General features: G+C 47.0%; 1 protein-coding gene across 1 annotated transcript; it reads left to right on the top strand.

Annotated features, from left to right (window-relative positions):
* Window positions 1–1,654: 1,654 nt before the first annotated feature.
* Window positions 1,655–19,331, top strand: Lic (dual specificity mitogen-activated protein kinase kinase lic). Its single transcript, XM_077669828.1, has 8 exons — window positions 1,655–2,625; window positions 8,114–8,174; window positions 10,179–10,344; window positions 12,172–12,408; window positions 12,625–12,804; window positions 13,338–13,415; window positions 15,686–15,825; window positions 17,296–19,331. The coding sequence occupies exons 1-8, from the start codon at window positions 2,613–2,615 to the stop codon at window positions 17,453–17,455; spliced, it is 1,035 nt and encodes a 344-aa protein (XP_077525954.1). The 5' UTR covers window positions 1,655–2,612; the 3' UTR covers window positions 17,456–19,331.
* The last annotated feature ends 952 nt before the right edge of the window (window positions 19,332–20,283 follow it).

The following is a 20,283-nucleotide window of genomic DNA, read 5'->3' as shown; positions in this document are numbered from 1 at the left end:
GAGAGGAGGAGAAAAATTGGAGGTCATTTCACTGAGGCAAATGTGAGTGGTAGCACTTGAGTAGAGGTAGCGTTGTCACCGTGTTTTTGTGTTTGTTTCTTGAAGTTGATAAGCCATCACTTCAGGGTCAATGGATGCACGTTGAACGTCACAGAAGCACAGATGTGAGGAGATGAGGCTGTACGTGCGAGGCAGAACCCAGTCGTGCTGACCTACTCCCCATAAGGTCGTCCTCTGTGCGACCAGGGTAGCTACTGCGCTATCTATCTGCACATACAAGAGACACTGTGCCCAGCATGGTCACTTGTCTAGCCACTCTAGATAGTACAGTCAAACCTGGATGCAACGAAGTTGACAAAAATTAGCATTTTTCCTTTACATCCAGGTTTTCGTTGCATGCATGGTTTCAAGTTAAAGCTTGCGTGAATGAAGCCGAAACCAAACCAATATGCTAGACATCAGTGATGCTGAACTCGCCCTTGTTCAAGGATATATTTCACACTGAAAAACTGTGCAATTTGCTCCTGCTGCTGCTACACGGCCCCGTATTCACAAACGCATCTTAAGCATCAGTTCTGCTTTTTGATACTTTTCGGTGCCTTAACGCGTTTCAGGAACCAAATTTATGCTGAAAGGGCACATTTTCGTGAAATTTATGTTTTTTTCCGCACTCAAAAACTGTTGAGCACGCGCGCTGGGTGGTGGCATTCTTTTTTGCCGGCGAAGATGGCCTCTAGAATATCGAGCTTGGCTTGCAAAGGCAAAACTTTTCCTTTTCTGGCAGCAGAACTCATCACTGAAGAACCGACACCACAGATAGCAGTAAAGACGTGCAACTACAATCACACTGCACTCACAGGTGGAAACGCGAGGGAGATTGCGGTGCGGGCAAAATTTGCTAAAGTGGTGCATTTCGGAAGGCGATGTTTTAGAAAAAGTGCAAAATACAATTGCTCATCAGCGTAGAGAATTTGTTACATCAACGTTAGCTGTCGCAAATCCTTCGTTGCATACAGGTTGCAAACACATGGGCTTCAATGGAGGTGGAAATGGGGAAATGAAAACCTTTATTACATCCGGGAATTCGTTACATAGAGGTTCCGTTTAACTGTACCAATTTAGTCGCGGTGCCTTGCAGAGGGGCACTGGTGCTATGAAGCATGGTAGCAGACGATGCACTTCAATGCCTCCCGTTTGCATAGCCACACGCAGGCGATCCTGCGTAGCAGCGTGTTTTCTTGCTCTCACGGCATTCTTTCGCTCGGTGGCCTTGATTTACAGGCTTCACACAGGACACACAATTTTACCAGGTGGGTAACGTACGTAGCGCTGTTGCGTAAAAACTGGACTGTCTAAACAGCGAAATATCTGGCGCAAGCAAAAATGGAGCAATATTTTATTGGCTGTGGTAAAATTTATCGGCTGATACCACTGCATTTAAACAGTGTCACTGCTGCCACAGATAAGCTGTGGCGGCTGCACGACTGAACGTCGCTTCTCGCATGCTCTTCAGTAGTGTACCTACTAATCGCACATTTATAAACTACAATATGATGATGGTGATGATGATAGCGTTTGCGCGTATCTTGCGGCGCTAGGCGACAAGAATTGTTATGATTGGTTGCGCAAGAGTAGTGCGCGCCACTAGGGTTTATTGCCCCTACGGAGCTATGCGTGGGCGCGTCGCGTCACTTCCCGGCGCTGTGCGGTTTTTGTTGCTTTTGTTTGTGCCGCCGGTTTCACTTGTCCGTGCGTGATTCATAGGACCTGACTAACCGCCGAGCTACCGGCGCGCAGCTTCGGATAAGAACGAGGAAGGGAAAATCGGCTACTACACCGACGAGAGATTCCGCACGCGTAAGGACGACCCAAAGAGCAGGAGCGCTCCCCCAGTTGGCGGCCTCGGCCCAGCGACGCGTGTGGCGAGTAGCTGCCGAGTGTTGTTTCGGTCGTGCGCCGATTCTGTAAAGAAATGGCCAAATCGGCAGCCGTGAGAGCGTCTCCGATTTCCTTATCGTGGAATTCTCGACAATCCAGCTGACCGGGCACCACGGTACCGAGGCGCCGCGCTCGACGGAACTGGGGGACCTCGTCGTCGGTTGCGGAGATACAGACGACGCCGCGGCAGCAGCAGCTCTGCGGGAAGAGGGGGGCACCGGACCTAGGCCTAATCAGCGATCAACTCCGTTTCGCCGCGCGAGTTTATCGTCCGGCGTGCCTGTTGCCGACGGACACTCCGCTCGGCGCGAAGGAAAAGTGGGAAACGCGGCTGTGGTGTTGTCAACGCCGTCAGCGAGAAAACGCTGCTACGCAGAGAAAAGACAAAATAAACAAGTTCTTCGATTGCCCAGTCCAACGTTCGCTCGCAGTGGTGCTTGTGTACGTGCGTGTGCCTTCTCGTGTGTGTGTTGTAGTGGAGTGGTGCCAGTTACTACGAGCCCTACCACCGCCCCGCGACTACGGCAACGTTCCCCTGCGTCTCTAACGTGTGTTGGAGACTACGAACGATTTCCCCAAGCAAGCTTGGATCCCATCATCAAACTCCCCCCGTTCACTTCAGCAGTCTGCGTGGAACGCATTCGTTCTGCGTTCCGTTCCGGACGGTCGGCAACATGAAGAGATTAGGTGAGGATTGGAGCCTTGTGTACTTCGATCAGGTGTGTCCAACAAATCGCGTGGCAGCTGCGCTGCTGCCAGACTTATGGCCATGCTTACGGGAAGTTTTCTTGCGCTGGAGTCGCCACTCATAATTTCATGCTTGTAATTCGATGACCGATGACCGAGAACCACCAACCATAGTCGCAGCCAAGCAGGGAGCCCGCACACGCATGCACTGTTGCTGACACGTTTCTGCAATGAACTACCAAATCTCGTCTTCAATTCCAGTGCCGATCGGCAGTCTGCCCTGACCAGTTAGTTCTCCAAGCAGCAGATTGTCGAAGGGCTGTTAACGGATTGGCATTCGCAATTGCGCTATCGTTGGGTTATCATCAACGAAAGCAAAATGCTTTCACAAAATGAATTAACACGGAAAAAAAAAGCACGAACTGCCAGCTTGTGGCCAGAGAATCAGAATCCAGCCTCTAATGTTATTGAACTATGCAAGGGCATTGCACGATGCCTGACAGGCCATGGTTTGCTGTACACTGTACCATCCTCGGAACCAGTTAAAGGAGCCATGAAGAGAAAATGCAAGTTGGTTTTATTCGAAAGATTTCGTGTTTTATAGTGCCCCCAGCGCTTGTCCGGATACAAACGGTGCTTTATTCACTGAGAAATTAAACAATTTAGGTTAAAATTTTGATTTTCCCGCTCAATTGTGCGTTTTCGTGGTCCCAAGTGACATCACGGGAACCGACCGCTCTGCAGCCTAGAGTACCTTCATTCACGCATCCGCCGTACAGGGTAGAGACACGTATACGCTGGCGCCGCCATTTTCGGTTGCTCGCTCGCCGCCGAAGCAAGTCATTGTGTCAAAACCGCGCTAAAATTGTCGCCGCAACGCGGTTTACTGAAGAAGTTTGAATCATATTGTCTGTTTCGCGTTGCTAGGTCTCGTGGGAAACGAAAAGAATAACGCGTTGAGCCCGTTGGCCCAATTGCGGCGGCACGGGACCGTTCAAAGGTTGTCTCCACCTTGTACAGCGGTTGTGGTTTGTTCCCGCGTTTCTTTACGTTCCGTAACCTAGATGGCGCCACTATACCGTGGCAAGCGTTTGGTTTGTTTTTGCCCGCATTTAAACCTGGCTTGTTTTTGTTCTGGGAGAAAATATTCGTTCCCTGAAACAGTGCTCGCTCGACAAATGGGGTCACGTAAGACACCGTTGCTTGCGTCAATCGGCCAGTGTCGTCTGAGACAACCCCAAGCCCCGTAGTGCTGTGCAGCTGGCTAAACCAAGCATGCTGTGCGCAGTATGAACAGCAGCTGAACGCATCAGTACTTCTATGTTTACATGTGCTTTCGTAACTTCCACTGTTTGTCCCATCATTCTTATTGATTTCTAAAGAATGTGCCCTAAATTTAAGCGCAAATCGCTCGTTCGTCTAGTTTGTAAGCTCTACCTAATTTTCGTCTGCTTCTGCCAGCCTCCGCCAATCGCAGAGCTTAGCTCATGTGACATCATAGGTTCAGTTGCGGGAAATGAGCTGGTGGGTCGCATGACCATTCCCGTTTTTCCTAATTATGTAGCTTATTTGAGCGAAGTTTACGTTAAAAGTGGTGTCAGTATGATTCTAACGAGACAATCTTTTGAATGAACCAAACTTGTGTTTTCTCTTCATGGCTCCTTTAATGAAGTTGTTCCAGTTGTTTCAGCCAGTCTGTCGGTAGCGCAAATACCGAAATAAAATATTCACTTGACTGTGTTGGCAGGTATTCAAACGCTGATATGTCATCAAGGCACGGAAAGACGTGTCAAAAGGCAGCCGTGCCATTTCTTGGGGGCGAATTTAACTGTGGGTTTAAGCACCACATCGATGCAGCAAATACTTTCATGCATGTGTGTGTCTTGCCTTGTAGCTTAAAAATGTTGTGCTATTTCATATCATATTTCTTTCATATCATATCATATCACATTTCATATCTTTTACGTAGAAGATGTTGGATCACCCATTAAATCATCCAACAGTGTCTCTTGCCTAAACTGGTCATCTGCTAGGGCCCAAACTTCAATGCTATATAACATTTCACAGCTCGTCACTTTGTAATCTTTTTTCTAATCATCTGCTTAAAGAAATTGAGCTCCTTTGTTGCCTAAAAAAAGGAGGAAATGTGTGAGTGGAACCCAGTGACCCATAAGCCTATGATTGATAACTGGGAATATGATTGCCTAGCAAGCCCCGTAGAGTTTGCACTAGAAGATCAGGCTGTGTTGGCGGGCAGTGGATACAAGGTTTTTGTAACCACACACATGGACAGTGTCAGTGAAAGGAATGAGAACCAGGAATCTGCTGGAATTTTTTCACACACACTTGACACTAGTGAAATCTAAGTGGTAGTTGACCCCCTTGCTAGGAAGACTATACAGTACAATGCTGTTAAACGAGCACAGCTTTCTGAATAAATGCTGAAAGATGTCTCATTAGGTAACGTCTTGGAGAAAGCGTTTTGCTGAATACCAGCCGGCAGACGAGCTAGAAGAGCCAGTTTGACGAGGAAAGAGTGGTTGGTTGCCTTGTATAACAATAGCTCGTGCGTCGTGCGAGTACTGCTTTTTTTGCTTGGTGTTTCTAATCTTTCCTCCTGCCAGATGAATAGGGGAATAACCTGCAGCGCTACGTCTGCAGCGTCTGCGAAATTGTTCGTTTTATGTTCTCGATAGAAGCAAAAGGGTTGCTTGGCTCCTGCAAGTTTATCGTAAAAATCCTTGGGGGTTAGACTCCTCCATTGTGCACGTGGCACGCATGCCTTCTGAGCACTGTTGCATTATGGGCTAAATGGGCCAGTCTGCCGAATTCAGCCTGTACAATTGATGATGGCCTTGACGTACGGGTCCGAAGCTTTGGGGAGGAGAAGAGAATAGATGCGAGAAAAAAACCATAGTGCCACATATTGATAAAGAAATTGTGGTGGTACTACATGACACGTCCACCATATTATTTACATGGTACTCTGCTTCAGACCATCTGCTGTTTTGGTTGCATGTTTTTTATATTCCCTGAAAGCTGAGTATTTTCTCCTCATTATTTTTCTTTTTGAGCATCTAATCCTGTCAGACACTGCCAGAAGAAACAAGCAGTATTTCCTTTTCTGCGAAAAGAAACGGCGTTAGGTTTCGGTAACAGCCATGCATCGTCTGTCACATTCGCACACATTGTCACCTGCTTCGTTGTTTATCAGCATCTGGAAAACGGTGATAAGTTGCCGCAGGTTGCTGATACTGGTGACAAGAGGTTGGCCAGCAACAATGCAATCATACATACAAAATACAGCCTATGTTCACTGTCTGATAGCCCCAGTGTGGGGCGATAGCTTCGAGTGGAACGTGTTGTACTGTTTTTGCTTCGTTGGTTTACCATCAGCTGTCGAGTAGACATTCCAGCATGTCTGGCATGAATTCTATCAGGTGCGTCTGTTTCTGCACGAAGTAGAAAATCGCTTATGCTGTGAAAGCACTCTTTAAAAGCCGTGTGCAGGCGTAGGTGTCGGGAATAAAAGCATGTGGCCGCCACAGCACTAGCAGGGAGACGCTACAGGTGCTTTTCAAAATCCGAGTGCATAAGAATGCCTCTTCAGCAAGTTCCCACTGAGGCAGTGTGATTTTTAGGGGTGCTTTGTTTCTGACAAAGACGTAACTGTCAAGACAGCAATAGACTTCTTTGGTGATTTATGCCCCTTTTGAACCAGGCGAGAGTGCGTTGCCATTTCGCCTGCCTCATTACTCACCCTGTGTCGTGAGCCGATGATACTGAGAAAGAGAAGAAGCATTTTTTTTTTCTTTTTGTTTGGTATTATATTCGCAGCATTTGTGAGCAATTACACCAGTTCGTTGCTTGTAACTGCATAATACATTATGAGCAAACTCACTGTGAGATTGCACTAAAGAACTGAGGTGTCAAATTAAAGGTGTTAGGGGAATCGCACGCCCACTTGATTATGGTTGTGCATGAAGCAGTGGCAAAAGATGCCTGGTGCTTATGCTTCTTCCAAAACTCGAGGAGTAAACTAAGGCACTGTCGACTTCAACCCAGTGGTGAAGTATCAGCTGATATGTAATTCACACAGCAGTCGCCATCTTAAAGAGACTCTGCAACACTCCCGATAAAATGCTTTCACTCTATCCTTCGCATGTGGAAGCACTGCGAAAGCTATAGTCATCGCCAGCACGGAGTAGCCCTGTGAGATTTGCTTGTCGCAGCAGATATGCCTTCCGTTTCTGCTTTGCTTTTGCGGCTTCTGTTTTAAAGCAGCTATCGGATGCATTCATTGCTGCAACTAAAGGAAAGCTGGCTAATAGCCACTACACCACTGTAATGACATAATTCCAGCGGTCAAAGAACTCCTCCAAGACCAGGCAAGAGAGAAAAGTCTTTCGACCGAGTTTCCAAGTTATCTAATGGGCATAGAGCAGTAATTTTTTGCTAAGGTTCTTTGCGACCCCCTAATCGAAATACTGGATATCTTGGTTGACTACATTCTGCAAGCATTTAAGATTTCGAAAAAAGTTGAAGCGAGTGTTGCAGAGTCCCTTTAAGCTCACCATTCCTTGTCACCACAGTATGTGCTGAAGATTAGTTTATGAGCCCGCGTCTTTTTCTAATGCCCCTGAAAAGACATCTGTTGCGATATCAGGTAGCAGAGCCCCTTTCTTGCATGTGTGTGTGTCTGTTGTTGCAGGAGAGACGGTCGTAAAGTTGTGAGAATGTCTCGCCATTGTCAGCCCTACTGCTGATAGCTGGCCAGGAGGTTCAAGCAGGCGCGATAGCGTGAAGCGTTATTATGTGCGAGTGCCCGGATCATGGCAGATGTGCATTTGCCGCTCTATCGTTACAGTTTGTTTTGGCTTCCGAAACAACGTCCTCTAATTGCCTCAGGCAGAGGGAGGCATCCTGTCGGTCTTAACAGACAAGCTGTCAGTTGCATTTAAATACCGCAGACACTTGCTGTAGGGAGCTGATTGCGGCCACGGGGCACAGATAACATTGTGCTTCTTCTGTGGTGTGTTTTGGAAAGAAGCACGTGCATTTTCAAAGATGCACACACCCGAAATATTGATTCGCTGGAAATTTCCAACCATAATTCCTCTTTTCTTTTGCTAGGAAACACAACTCCATCTCCCAATAGAGTTCCAACTTGTGTGGAGTAATTGTAATCACTAACGTTGGTTCAGTATCCGAATGCTTCACTGGACGAGTTGATCGCAGTTTAAATCAAACAGGAGTGCAGTAGAATGGGTTGGAAGATAAAAAGGCGGAACAAGCGTGCTTCCATCTGTTTCTTTCTCATCTCTGTTTCACTGCACTCTCGTCTCAGTGCAACATTTGGTAGAGGATTGCACTGCGCAAGGGTTCTGTGCAGTCTCAGCTTGCTGTACAGAGCAGTGCCTACTTTCTGACACTTGTTTTGTAAAAGAAACTGTTTTGTGTTTATGTTTGCTCGTTTTCTACTTTTCAGGAAAAAAGACGTTGGGGAAGATCATCATGCCGGAATCCAACCAGAATGTTCAACAGAGGGTGTAAGAGAAACCTCTGTCTCTCTCTGCGTGTGTGTACATGTGTTAATGCTTGTAACTAGACTTTAAACCAAAGAACTGAAACTCAAGTGCATGTAGTTTAGTGTGTTTGTGTAACACTGCAAGAAAAACTGCTATCAATCTTCAAACGAGACAGCTACTTGAACACAAATGAAGAACCAGCCTAAATATTGTCGCTGTACGTTTACTCTTAATGATAACGAACTTCTAGATTTTTAGACTAAAGAACTTAGCACGGTTGACAGGCCCCCCTCCCCTTGAGGGGAAGGTTAGTTTTTTGGGGGGGCTAAGTTTATCGAGAGGAAGACAGTATGCAGCATGGTTCCTTCTATGCATCAATTTGCTTCTTAGACCTTGTACCTCTAGGGCCAAAACAGTTGCAAGTTTGCGCCTCGTCCCAGTCCTGTTAGCGTCCCATTTGTCTTTTTATACGTAGCGCAATTCAATATGAAACATCACCCACTAGCCCCATTCTACGTCCTTTTGAACTTTATTGAGAGATTAGGATTGACGGCATTATGCAGACGCTGCGACACATGTGCTGTTGTAACTGGATTATAGGGGGTGTGACGTGTCGGCCGTAACTGGATTAGGGTGGCTTGGTTTCTGGTTTTGTGCTGACACCGAAGGCACTGGGAGTGTTCTTGTTGGAAGAATCAACAGCGCCCTATTTTTGAAAAGAGCCATGCAGCAGGAATTCGTTGCTTTCACTTTTGTTATGCTGAACATGATTAAGAAGATATTTTAGAGCGAATGAACTGGCCTGCATTACTCCAGCTATACATTTTTGCCAGTAACTTTTAGCTGTTCAATTGTAGTTAATAATGTCATCTCTGGATTGGCATCATCTAATGTACAACTTCATTGTTCATGGAAGCAATGGGGCAAATGACTCATGTTGTTGTAACTATGGGCTCTGTTTCTTTGGTCGTTTGGCAGAAAGGAAATTATTTATGATTGACCCTTAGGCACTGTGGAATGTTCTAAACCGTAGGGAGAACTGCAAGAGGGAAGCAAGAGCGGTTGAAAAACATGCTACGCACAGACAGAACTTTAAACTAGACAGGAACAGCAGAGGGAAGCAAATGTGACACACACAAGCGACTGCGCAAGATAAACAGGCACGGTAGAAAAGTAAATGCGACACACAGATGTCCCTGCCCTAACCAGACAAGGGCAGTAGATCAAACGAGTTGGCTGGCAGAGAAGGCTGTGTCATGTGTGTCTAACTTGCTTTTCTACTGCCCTTGGGCCAAGCTTGATGCGCCGTTTTCCATGTTCAGTCATAAAAACCGAAGAGCCTGTCAGAAAATTATTTTTATTTCCACGTGGTGTTTTTTTTTTTTTTTTTTTCAAGGCTGCACAAAAAAAATAACTTTCCCAAAGAAAAGCCCTGCAGAAGGAAGGACAGTTGGGCAAGTTGGTGGTTTAACATTGTGGTGAAACAGTGCGGCTTAACAAATGCCCAAGAAGAAGGAACCGAACGGGGCGAACGCTGACAAACAACTGGGATTTTTTTGAAGAAAGACACTCATTCATACATAAGCTTCATTCATACTGCACAGGTGCACACATTGTCTTCATAGTGTCACAAATTCAAATTTAAAAAAGAAAAGAAAAAACAATGGCCATGCATACATCCAACTAAAAATCAAAAAAGGCGAACTCCTTTTCATGTAAGCACACAGAGTGGTGAAAGCACAGTACTGTCAAGAATGAAGTTCCACGTTTGTTTGGCTTATTCTTGAAAGGATGTTCTTCATTGCTTTTTGCTTTCTTTTTGTCTACTAATTTGTTTCTTTGAATTGGCGTATCACCCATACAATCCGTCAGCAAACGTGCGTGCATGCAGCTGTTTATAAATAACACATTGGGAAAAAAAGATGGCCCTCTAAATGTGTGCCTGGTGGCCGAAAAGAGTCGCTTTATTCAGCCTTGTGTCCCGCTTTCTTAATGTTCCCTTTGCACCCGCATCTTGCGCTGTAGCACCCCCCCTCGCAACCTGGACTCGCACGCCATGCTGGTCGTGGAAGGGCAGGAGATCGACGTGTCCACGGACGACCTCCAGGTGATCCAGGAGCTCGGGCGAGGCGCCTACGGCGTGGTCGAGAAGATGCTCCACGTGCCCAGCGGCACCATCATGGCCGTCAAGGTCGGCACCTTGAGCTTCGATTGCACCACCTGATTGAACCAGAGTTTTTGTGTCAGCTTTAAAATCAGCTGTTTGGATTGAGCTCTGCCTATTGAAGTGTGGCACATGATTCCTGTGAACATTTTCCTACTTTGGGTGTCACATACCCTAAAATGGACTCTTTTGAAATGGACCAGAACTCGGAATTTCACCCGTGGTGGCGTAGGGATGAAAGTGCTTTACTACAAAAAGGAACACTTAAGGAAGCTATGAACATTACCTAACTATGGAACAAAGGATAGGTAGCTTACGTTTGCACTTTTCTAGGGTAACTCACGCGCATATTGTCACGAGAGAAGTGCATTTGTTTTCCTCACACTATCCTCCTTCCTGCTCTGGGGACGTTGTCTATGACGACACGCTAACAATTTCACTGGGAAACTATATATGTGATCACGTCTAACTTGTGCATAATCAGTGCTTGAACAAACAAAACAGGTGGCACATAGCACATAACAAATGACTCATGACATTTTCTCTTTTTCAGGGCTTTTAAAGCTAAGAGTATAGGCTTGCACTGAGTAGTGAAAGGTAGGAGTGTGGGTTTAACGACACAATGGAGCCACAAGTGATAGTTTTGCAAATTCGTTTTGCTGTCCCCTTAGTTGCGGAAGCAGTTTGTAATCCGTGCCACACACACACCTCGCTGCGTCTTGCTGTAGGCATTGGTGAAACTGGCTTGTTTGCGTTCAGAGCAGGCAGGTGACATCACTGATTGTAGTGTTTGTGAAACCTGACCTTGTTGGTGAGCCTTTGACCAAAGTGCGGTGCAATGGATGACGAACCAAAACAGGAGTGCACGTAGCTGAAAGGCGATACTTGCATAGGGTGACTGGGTTGTACTGCGTGACCATTCACTGCTCAATACAAGGGATGTGGCAAGGCCAAGCGAAGCACCTATTTTATGCTAGCATTTACTCTGCATTGAAAGCAATGTTGAGTCGAGTATAACACTGCAACAGGAGATGGGAAACAACATAAAAACAGCAAAAAAGAAAAAGAAAACATTGCAAGAAAGGAACCCTGCAAGAAAAAAAATCCTAGATTTTTTTTAGAAAGGGCCGCTATACTCGGTTATAACTTAAGAACGGTAACGAAGTTGCCGTTGTGCCTCATCACCGCAGCGTGATGTTACTCTGCACACCGCAAGTAGTGCATTACTGGGAATATTTTGAACATGGCACGAACCGTTTCCGTAATTTTCTGTACTTAATATGCTTATAAAGTACTGCAGCGATGGCAGACAAACTACGCGAGGAAAGGAAGACGATATCATGCATTCATAGCATCTCCGTTCAAAATGCGCGCGCCCGTTGACATCTGGGTTCGTCGCTTAGGCGTAGTGATACCGTATATGAGCTTTTGCCATTCTTAACTTGTTCCCGAGTATAGTCGGTGTTGCTTGCTCGGTACGTCGTTGAACAATTTTGAGAGCTTCAATCTTCATCTCAGTCCAGGCATCTTCTCTCTGTAGTAGGTGCCCTTCATATTTCATCTTGCACCTTTCAGTGCCTGCATGTCACAGCACGTGCATGTTACCTCAACATAGCTGGTGTGATCTTCAAGCATTCTACAGAGGAGACTCTGTGTCTCTGCTGGTTGGTATAGCTCATTGCTCAGTGTACTTCTAACAGCTGGCCGTGTGGTTGGGGGAAAAAAAGGGTATTTGTGCTAACTAACCAAAGAATAGACCCGTGCTTGTTTGGCTTTCTTCTTTCGATGGTTTGTGTTCACCATGTGCTGCCTAACTCTTTCTCCCCCCCCCCCCCTTTGTTGTGGCACACGCAGAGGATCACCTTCACGGAGTGCAACCAGGAGCAGAAGCGTCTGCTGATGGACCTGGACGTGAGCATGCGCACCAGCGACTACCCCAACACGGTGCAGTTCTACGGGGCGCTCTTCCGCGAGGGGGACGTCTGGATCTGCATGGAGGTCATGGACACCTCCCTGGACAAGTTCTACCACCGCGTCTTCGCCCAGGGCAAGACCATCCCCGAGAGCATCCTGGGCAAGATCGCCCTCTCGGTGAGCAGCACGGAGGGCGAGAGCAGTCCCTCCTCTCACTTGGGGTGCCCCTTCCCACCTGGTGTGATTGTTGGGGCGAAAGAATTCGGTTGCTCTCAGAATGCATTCGGCACCCTTGTAATTAACATAAATACCTACAACTGGCAAGGCTCTATGTGCAGAAGAGAGGTTTTTTCAGAACACCACTGGCGTAATGCCCTTTCCCTCTCTGACCAGGTGGTGAGTGCCCTGCACTACCTGCAGAGCCAGCTGCATGTGATCCACCGGGACGTCAAGCCCTCCAACATCCTGCTCAACCGACGGGGAGAGGTCAAGATGTGCGACTTCGGCATCTCCGGGTACCTGGTCGACTCGGTCGCCAAGACGGTCAACGCGGGATGCAAGCCCTACATGGCCGTGAGTGCACTGCTCACTCCGGGAACGTCAACGCAGCGCGGCCGTTTTGTTGGCTCAAAGTCTAGCCACTGTATGGCAAGGGTGCTTGGCCGATTGGTGCGCATTTGTTTATGCGAAGATTACATCTGGAAGTGCTAGTACTGTGCCCTTCTCACCAATTTTATGGTGTTTGCTACCAAGACTTAGTGGCAAGTTTTCAGGCAGGTGTAGTTAAGCATGGGTTGTGAGGTTATTTATTTAGCTATGTAAACTGTACACAAACAAGATAGTGTGGTGTCATTGCAATAGTCCTCAGGGCGGCCCCAAATGGGGCTTGGTGTTTTTGGTGCTGTAAACACACAAAATAAAGGTCAGTACTACGTCCAAATGCCAAACTGCGCAATGGACCTATTGCAGTTCGAGCACTTTATTTATATGCAATTTTATGAGCGGGATGTGAAGTGTAGGTTATGTTTTTGAAACTTGGGGGAAAAAAAATACCTGTGCGAATTTTTAAAAGTGTCTAATCATTCATCCTTGTACAACCTTTGCAGCCTGAGCGGATTAATCCTGAGCACTCTGACATGGGCTACGATGTCAAGTCTGATGTCTGGAGTCTGGGCATTACAATGGTGAGAAAGAAAAAGAAATGCTTGTCTTTATAAGCTGTTTATCGGGATATCAACTGTTGGCAGTGCTTAATTGAAGTGGTCGTGAAGAGATTTTCAAAAAAATTGTGTTGTTTTGGTACTTATAACTGTGGAACCTTGATAAACAAACAACGCATCGCCATTTCGGTGCACAATATTGGCAAATAGGAAAAAAAAATGCAGTTGCAGTTTCACCGAGGCTTTCCTCCTCAACTCACAAAGTGACATCTTGGTAAGGAGCCAATCACAGTTCCCCCTTGTCTGCACAACATGTCGGCATAGAGTGGGCTCGCGAAGGGTCAGATAAAGCTACAACATCGGCGCCATGATGAAACTCACCCTGCAACTGAACGGGAGATGTCTGATCTCAAATACGACTGATCAGCATGTCAAACTTTCAGTCTACAACGCCGGCGAGTGGCGCAGGCAGACATAACTGCGTTTAAAGTAAACTGGGCATTTGTAAACTGTTTGCCCTGTTTCACACAAGTCTAAACTGTCGTTCTGCTAGCCGGTATTCTTGCACAAGCTTGCTGACGTCTGTCTCACGTAGCCTGTAATGTGAGTTGCACGAACGTGAAACTTCTGACCTGATGAGATAAATGACCGAAAGCTTAAAATGAGAATTTACTACATAAACACTTTATCAAAGGAATTTCAGGTAGTCAGAACTTAAAACCAACCTGTGATTTACTCATCAAGTGCAAAAATATCTAGCGAGAAGCAGTGATACAACTCCGATTCACCGAGTCCCACCATCACACAGTTCGATTGCTTTCCTGTTTCCTCCAATAAACAATGCTGTTAGCGCTGTTTCGTTGATTGGATATGCTCCCATTTGACATACTGCAGAAGCATTCAACAGCAAGTTAGCAGTTAAAGCTCTGGGTTGATTAGAATTTATGAAAACACACCAGAGTGCTGGGTTACAAATGTGAAGCCGCTTTTATTGCGCGTGCTTCTCACATCGATAGTGTAGTGGGTAAAGTGTCTGACTTCAATGCAGGCTGGTTGTAACGTTGGGCTGGCCCAGCGGCCGCAAGTTCGAATTGCACACGCACTTTTTTTTTCTTTCTCAAGCGGTTTTGTGCCATTTGATACAAAAAAGGTAATATTCCGAAGAGAACTCGGCCAAACAACATGAACTTCAGCAGGGAAACTGGCTAGAAACCGTACAAACAGACAGTAGGTCTTGAGTTATGCTAGGATGGTTGCCAGACAACTGAAGCGGTCACGCCACCGGTCACATCGATTGAAAACTGTCCATGGGAACAAATACAGGATGCATTATTTTTCAAATATTGGGTTTGCAGTTGTAGACAACAATATACACAAAGAGAATTTAACTCTCAAATGTTCTTATTGCGACATCTCTGCTAGTTGCGCTGCCGACCAACATTGCATGCATGGTCGCTTGCAATGCACCTCAGTAGGAGAGTTTCAAAGGCATCTCCTAAGTTCCAGAAGCAATGAATTGTGAAAATATTTGGATTTATGTTCCTAAAAGGTTGTTCAAGCAGACTTAATTAAGCAAGGACAAATGCATTTTCTCTTCACGACCCCTTTGAGTACGTTGTTTAGTCACCTGATTATGCAGTTTTATGACAATGTTAGTACAATGGCCGGAAAGCAACAAGGGCGCCTAGTGAATCGTGACTGTGCAAGCACCGTGCTGCGGCGCATTGTCCAATGGACTTTTCTCGTAAATTTGAACGAGTGATTGCGAGTACCTCTCGTCCATTGCTGGTCACTTTCCTCCCTCCCCTGTGACACCAGAATTTGTCTGCTTTTTCCAATTCACCTAAATGGAGAGGTAGGTTTGTAGCACGACGAGGAACACTCTGTCTTGCATTGTAATGGTTCCCCCTCCCCCATTCTAGTTGGTTCTCAATTTTGTTTCATACACCCTGTCCTCCGAGTTGTTTAGTTCCAGAGCAGGATGCCGTGATAGGTGTGCACACATTTCACCTTTCAACTTTTGAACACCTGCGCAGAGCTGCGACTCCTGCCGGTTATTCAGAACCACACTTGCACGGGCCGGTTATTCAGAACCACACTTGCACGGGCCAATTTTTGCAGTGGGGTGTAAGCCCGCTAGTCCTGAGCTTGCCTTATTCGAATGGCTGGACTCTGTGAACTGGTGTGAGGACCCGTCATGGTTGTGCTAGTTGTTGTTCACAGTCCAGTGCAGTTTGCTGCACAGCCGCAGTTGCAGTGCCCGACCACCTCCGCTCTGGGTGGCTGCGTTGCAGATGGAGCTGTCCATTGGCAAGTTCCCGTACCCCAGCTTCCGGACGCCTTTCGAGCAGCTCAAGCACGTTGTCGAGGACGACCCCCCACGACTGCCCACGGGACAGTTCTCGCCCGACTACCAGGACTTCATCAGCGCCTGGTGAGGACTCCGTCAGCGCATGAGGGGAGCGCTCACACGAGCAGCCCCCCGTTCATGCTTCTTGCCTCACCAGGGCCGTCCATCTTGTAGCTAACAGTTGTGGATCCATGCGTAGTCACTCTATCCTTGACTCATCCTGCGCTGCAAAAGACTGCGCATGCACTCTGTGCAAGAATTTGAGGATGGGCTTTGCTGAGGGCATGAATTTGAGCCTCGTATTTTGGTTCTAACGTTTGAGGCCAGGAAATTTCAGGTCCTTCAGTGGCATTTTATGCTTAAGTTTGACTCCAGGTTCCTGTAAGAGCATGCAAGGTGAAAGGACAATGCAGACCCTGTCCCCTTTGCAGTGGTTTCGCCTTTGATGCACAGTTCCTGCCCGCATAGCAGTGGTGTTGTCGTTGAGGCACAGTTTTTTCTACTCTTAGAAAAGAACGACCTTTCATGGCACACTGCAAGACAAACTTTGAGAGGTTCTGTTATTCTTCCAAGTGCCCTAAATACAAAAAAGAATGGATTATTGCTGAAGTATGATGAAAGCTGTCCATAACCTGCGAAGAAAAAAGTGATTTTGCAAAGCAGTGAATAGGCTTCCTTATTCAGATTGTGTTGGCGGGGTCTACAAGCAACACCACAAGGAGACAAGCTCATCCTACCAATGAAAAAAATGGTGCACATTGATCTCTGACCAAAACAGTCACTACTACTGTCCTCCAGGAACACAGACACCGCATCACCTGCTCGTCACGTCATAGGGGCTTGAGTGACTGGTTGAGAAAGGGCGCAGCGCACTCTTTTCAGAGCCAGTTTTTTTCACCATTGCACTTCAACTTTGACGATGGGCACAAAAGGTCCTGAATGAAGTACCGTCACTAACACTTGAAGCAGAAAAAGGAAGGGACAGGGGTGTGCTGGATTATTGATTGCTGGCTCAGCTCACTTGATTTTAACCTCAGCTCGCTTCATTTTCCAGGGCAATTTTGAGCAGTTCCTGGCCAGTCAAAAATGGCTCTCGCAATATAAATTCTGTGCACAGTTCTGACCAGTCCAGGGGGACAAATAAAAGGGCCCTCTTGTTTGCTGGTAACAGTGTTGCCTGCCTGTTCTGTGTGCAGCTGGTGTTGTAAGTTTTCTGTGCTACCAGAGGAAATGTGCACTTTTGTGCAAGATGTGTCTGTTGTGGAAACTGAGCTCCACACTTTTTGTGGAGCTCATTTGTTATATTCCTTGGGCCTATTTTATTGTCTTTACACAATGACTGCAACTGGGTAACCTTAGCTGAACAGTTCTGTAACCTCCATTCTAAGTGTACATTCATTTGCTTACCCTAAGGCTGCGGGCAGTGTTCAGTAGCCCTGCAGTGAAAAAAATGTGGCGTTATAAATGGTTTGGCGGAATAGACTAGTGTGCCTGTCTCTTCTGCGTGCTCTCCTTGACACCTTTTTTTTCTCTCTCCCTCTCTCCTTTGCCCAGCCTGCAAAAGGAGTCGACCAAGAGGCCCACCTACCCCCAGCTGCTGAACATGCCGTTCCTGCAGCAGCACTCGGCCAGCAGCATGGAGATCTCCGAGTTCATTGCCGAGATTCTGGACGGCACAGAGGGCTCCAAAAAGGAGTCCTCTCCGTCCAAGTAGGGGCTGCAGCCGCTTCCGTCCACTCGCAAGACTCGGCCGCGGAGCAAGCCCGCCCGAGAACCGCCACAGCGCCGGGTGCGGGAACTGCGGCACGTGTGTGCTCCGGCGGCCTTGTTGTCCCACTGCCCCCCCAACCTGGCCACGTGTGCTGCTGGACCGTTCAGTGACTTCTGGTGACTCTGTGCTGCGGTCTGCTACCTCTGCAAGATGGAACTTCGGAGCGGAAGGAGAACTTTGCGGACCCAGACGGGCAGATTGACACGAGCCTTCAACGGCTTCTCCGAAGACAGCGTGCCTGATGTGCTTCACTGAGCTGCGAGGCTGTCGAGTGGTCCGTGGGGGTGGTAGTTAGTCCTCCTCTTGAAGCACAAGTGCCTTGGAGACCACCAAGGCAGAACTCAAAAGTGCCCCAAACTGCACAGTGGTTACCGAATATTCCCTGTGCACCGATTGAAGCACCTTGGAGGAACTTGTTCAAAGCTATTGAGTGTGCATCAGCAGCTCTTTTGTTCCAGCTGCAAAGTTTGCTGTGGAGCACGCAGGTCTTCGACACTGCAGTGGTGATTGCCAGCACTTGTGCGTGGTCACGCAGACTGTGAAAAGGAAGCAGCAAGCAGCAGCACCCCCGACAGCCTCACTGCATGTGAAAGTACAGCCGTGTGTTCGGTCCGTGACCTGACGTATAGTTCAAATGTAGGGCTGGAGCAGGGCCAAAGGGCTTCGAGGGTTTCAAGGGCTCCAGTTTATCAACTGCAGGTGTTGTTCCCTGGAAAAGGAGAAGGCACAGGGGGGGACCTTGGTGACCTTGACCTAGTTGAGAGGAACTGTGCATGGGTAGATCTGAGGAGCCTTCCGTGTACAACAGTGCATTCGTCCAGGCTTGTGCACCAACCATGCCACCAGCCGACCGTGGCATAGCTCACCCTAGCGAAACGATTTGGCACGAAGAGAAGCCTGGAGTGGTGACAGCCAACACAAGCCTTTGCATCCAGGATTGTTGTGCTCGACTGTGACAAAACTTGCACCCTTTAATGCCCAGGAGGTACTATAATGTGAAGCAGTAAGGCAGCATTGACAGATGTGACTGCTTTTCTTTTTCTTTTTTCCCCTTCCAACTTTCTCTCTCTCTCTCTCTCACCAAATTAATGCAAAGCAACAGCTTTGCTTGCCTGCGGTGCTTCGTTCAGCACTTTTGCTTGACCTTTACTCTGTAGTGAAAATTGTGAGAGGCAAAGCTTGAGGGTTATTGTTGTGGCATGTGGAACAGACTGCAGCGTGCATAAACCAGTAGGACAGTGCAATATGGTGGCGGTTGAATGAGGAAAAAAAAAAAGGAAAGCTGCACCAATTTGACCTGCTGGGGAGTTTTGGCTAACGTACAACCAGCTGCAAATGCTGGTATTTATACATCTGACAAAAAATGTGCGCTTATTTTTGGAGCGGGAAGGAAAAACTACCAGCTAATACCACGACACAAATGCGTACTAACAGTAACTACCATGTTTGACTCATTGGAACTGACAAAATGCTGGCACAAGATGAACGCCCAGGCATTTTTCTTTTTCGTTTCCATTGTGCGTTTTTTGCGAGGCATCTGTGAACGTCGGTGAGAGCTACCTGTGTAGGGAGCAAGATTTCTTGACGAGCGCAAATGCTGCAGAACCTGTGGGCACTTTTCCTGGGCAAGGTTTCTCTCTCCATCATGTGTTGTGCAAGAGCCTGCCATTTGCGTGGAACGCGTTAGATGCCATCTTGCAGCTCTTTAGCGAAAGTGCCTGTTGACCTTTTCTTCCTTTTCTGACGTCGTTCATATATCTGAAACTATCTCCGCTTCCTGTGACCTGCTTTGTGGCAATAAAGAATCCAAGTACATCTACTGCGCTGTCAGAATTGAAGATAAACTCCGTATTTCAGAGAAAATGAAAACAGCAAACGAAGCCATTGTTGGTTCAAGTCGAACTGGTTTCTGTGCATGTACAGTCATGGACGAATGAAACGCAAACACAAAAATATGAACCGGAACAGAAAAATGGGGCGCTGTCTTGACACGCCGCTCAAAATGACGCGTTGCTTAGATACAAAAGCAGAGTTGGGAAATTTGGCTTTCCAAGTATACCAATGCCGTGCCATTACTGGACCTCAACAAACAGTATTTCTCAATTTTGCATGTTGCGGTTCGTATTTTCGTGTTTGCATTTCACTAGTCCACGACTGTGCACAGAGAGAGAGAGAGAACGCCTTTAATGAAAGCTGAAGAGGTCAGCCCCACTAACGGTAGGGCTTGCTACTCCAGATGGGGTGAATACAGCGAGGTGACAGCACAAGTAATGGTTCAGGGAAGCTTTAAAAAGTGCACGCTGAGCTCTAGAACAACCAGTGATTCCACAAAGAAATAAGTAAAAGAGAAGTAAAAAGCCAAATGCTACAGCACCATGGAAATCAAGAGGTTGTGTCCAGGGTGCTCGAAACCAAGCCAGGCTTCAGAGATTTAAGCACAGTTGAACCTTGTTTTAACGAACACTGATATTGTTTATGGTGAACTAAAGACGAACTTTGGTCGGCCACCCTTTATTTCAGTGACACTTATTCTTTTTGTAACGAAATTGAAACCGCGAGAGCCGCGTGTGGTATCGGCTGAAACAAAGAAATATTTGCGAAAGGCTGATAAGCTACTTGGAAAAGCTCCCGACGTCCAAAACTGCAGAGTAGAAAAGGCCCTTTCGTGCGTGGACACTGTGCGAAACTTTTACCTTCTTCAGTGTTGTGAAAAGCCACCTGACGTCGATAACATCCAACTTAAAAAAAAAAAATAAGAACGGAGGCTGTTT

This window comes from Haemaphysalis longicornis, unplaced genomic scaffold (genome assembly GCF_048455015.1).
Source record: "Haemaphysalis longicornis isolate Haplotype H1 unplaced genomic scaffold, Haemaphysalis longicornis Haplotype H1 scaffold_5, whole genome shotgun sequence".
NCBI lineage: Eukaryota > Metazoa > Arthropoda > Arachnida > Ixodida > Ixodidae > Haemaphysalis > Haemaphysalis longicornis.
This window is presented reverse-complemented; position numbering and strand designations above follow the sequence as displayed.

Bases quoted from the DNA above. Each gene is read 5' to 3' on its own strand.
- Lic (XM_077669828.1), top strand. The intron at 8,175-10,178 runs GTAAGAGAAACC...CTTGCGCTGTAG, and splicing joins CAGAATGTTCAACAGAGGGT to CACCCCCCCTCGCAACCTGG. The intron at 12,805-13,337 runs GTGAGTGCACTG...CAACCTTTGCAG, and splicing joins GATGCAAGCCCTACATGGCC to CCTGAGCGGATTAATCCTGA.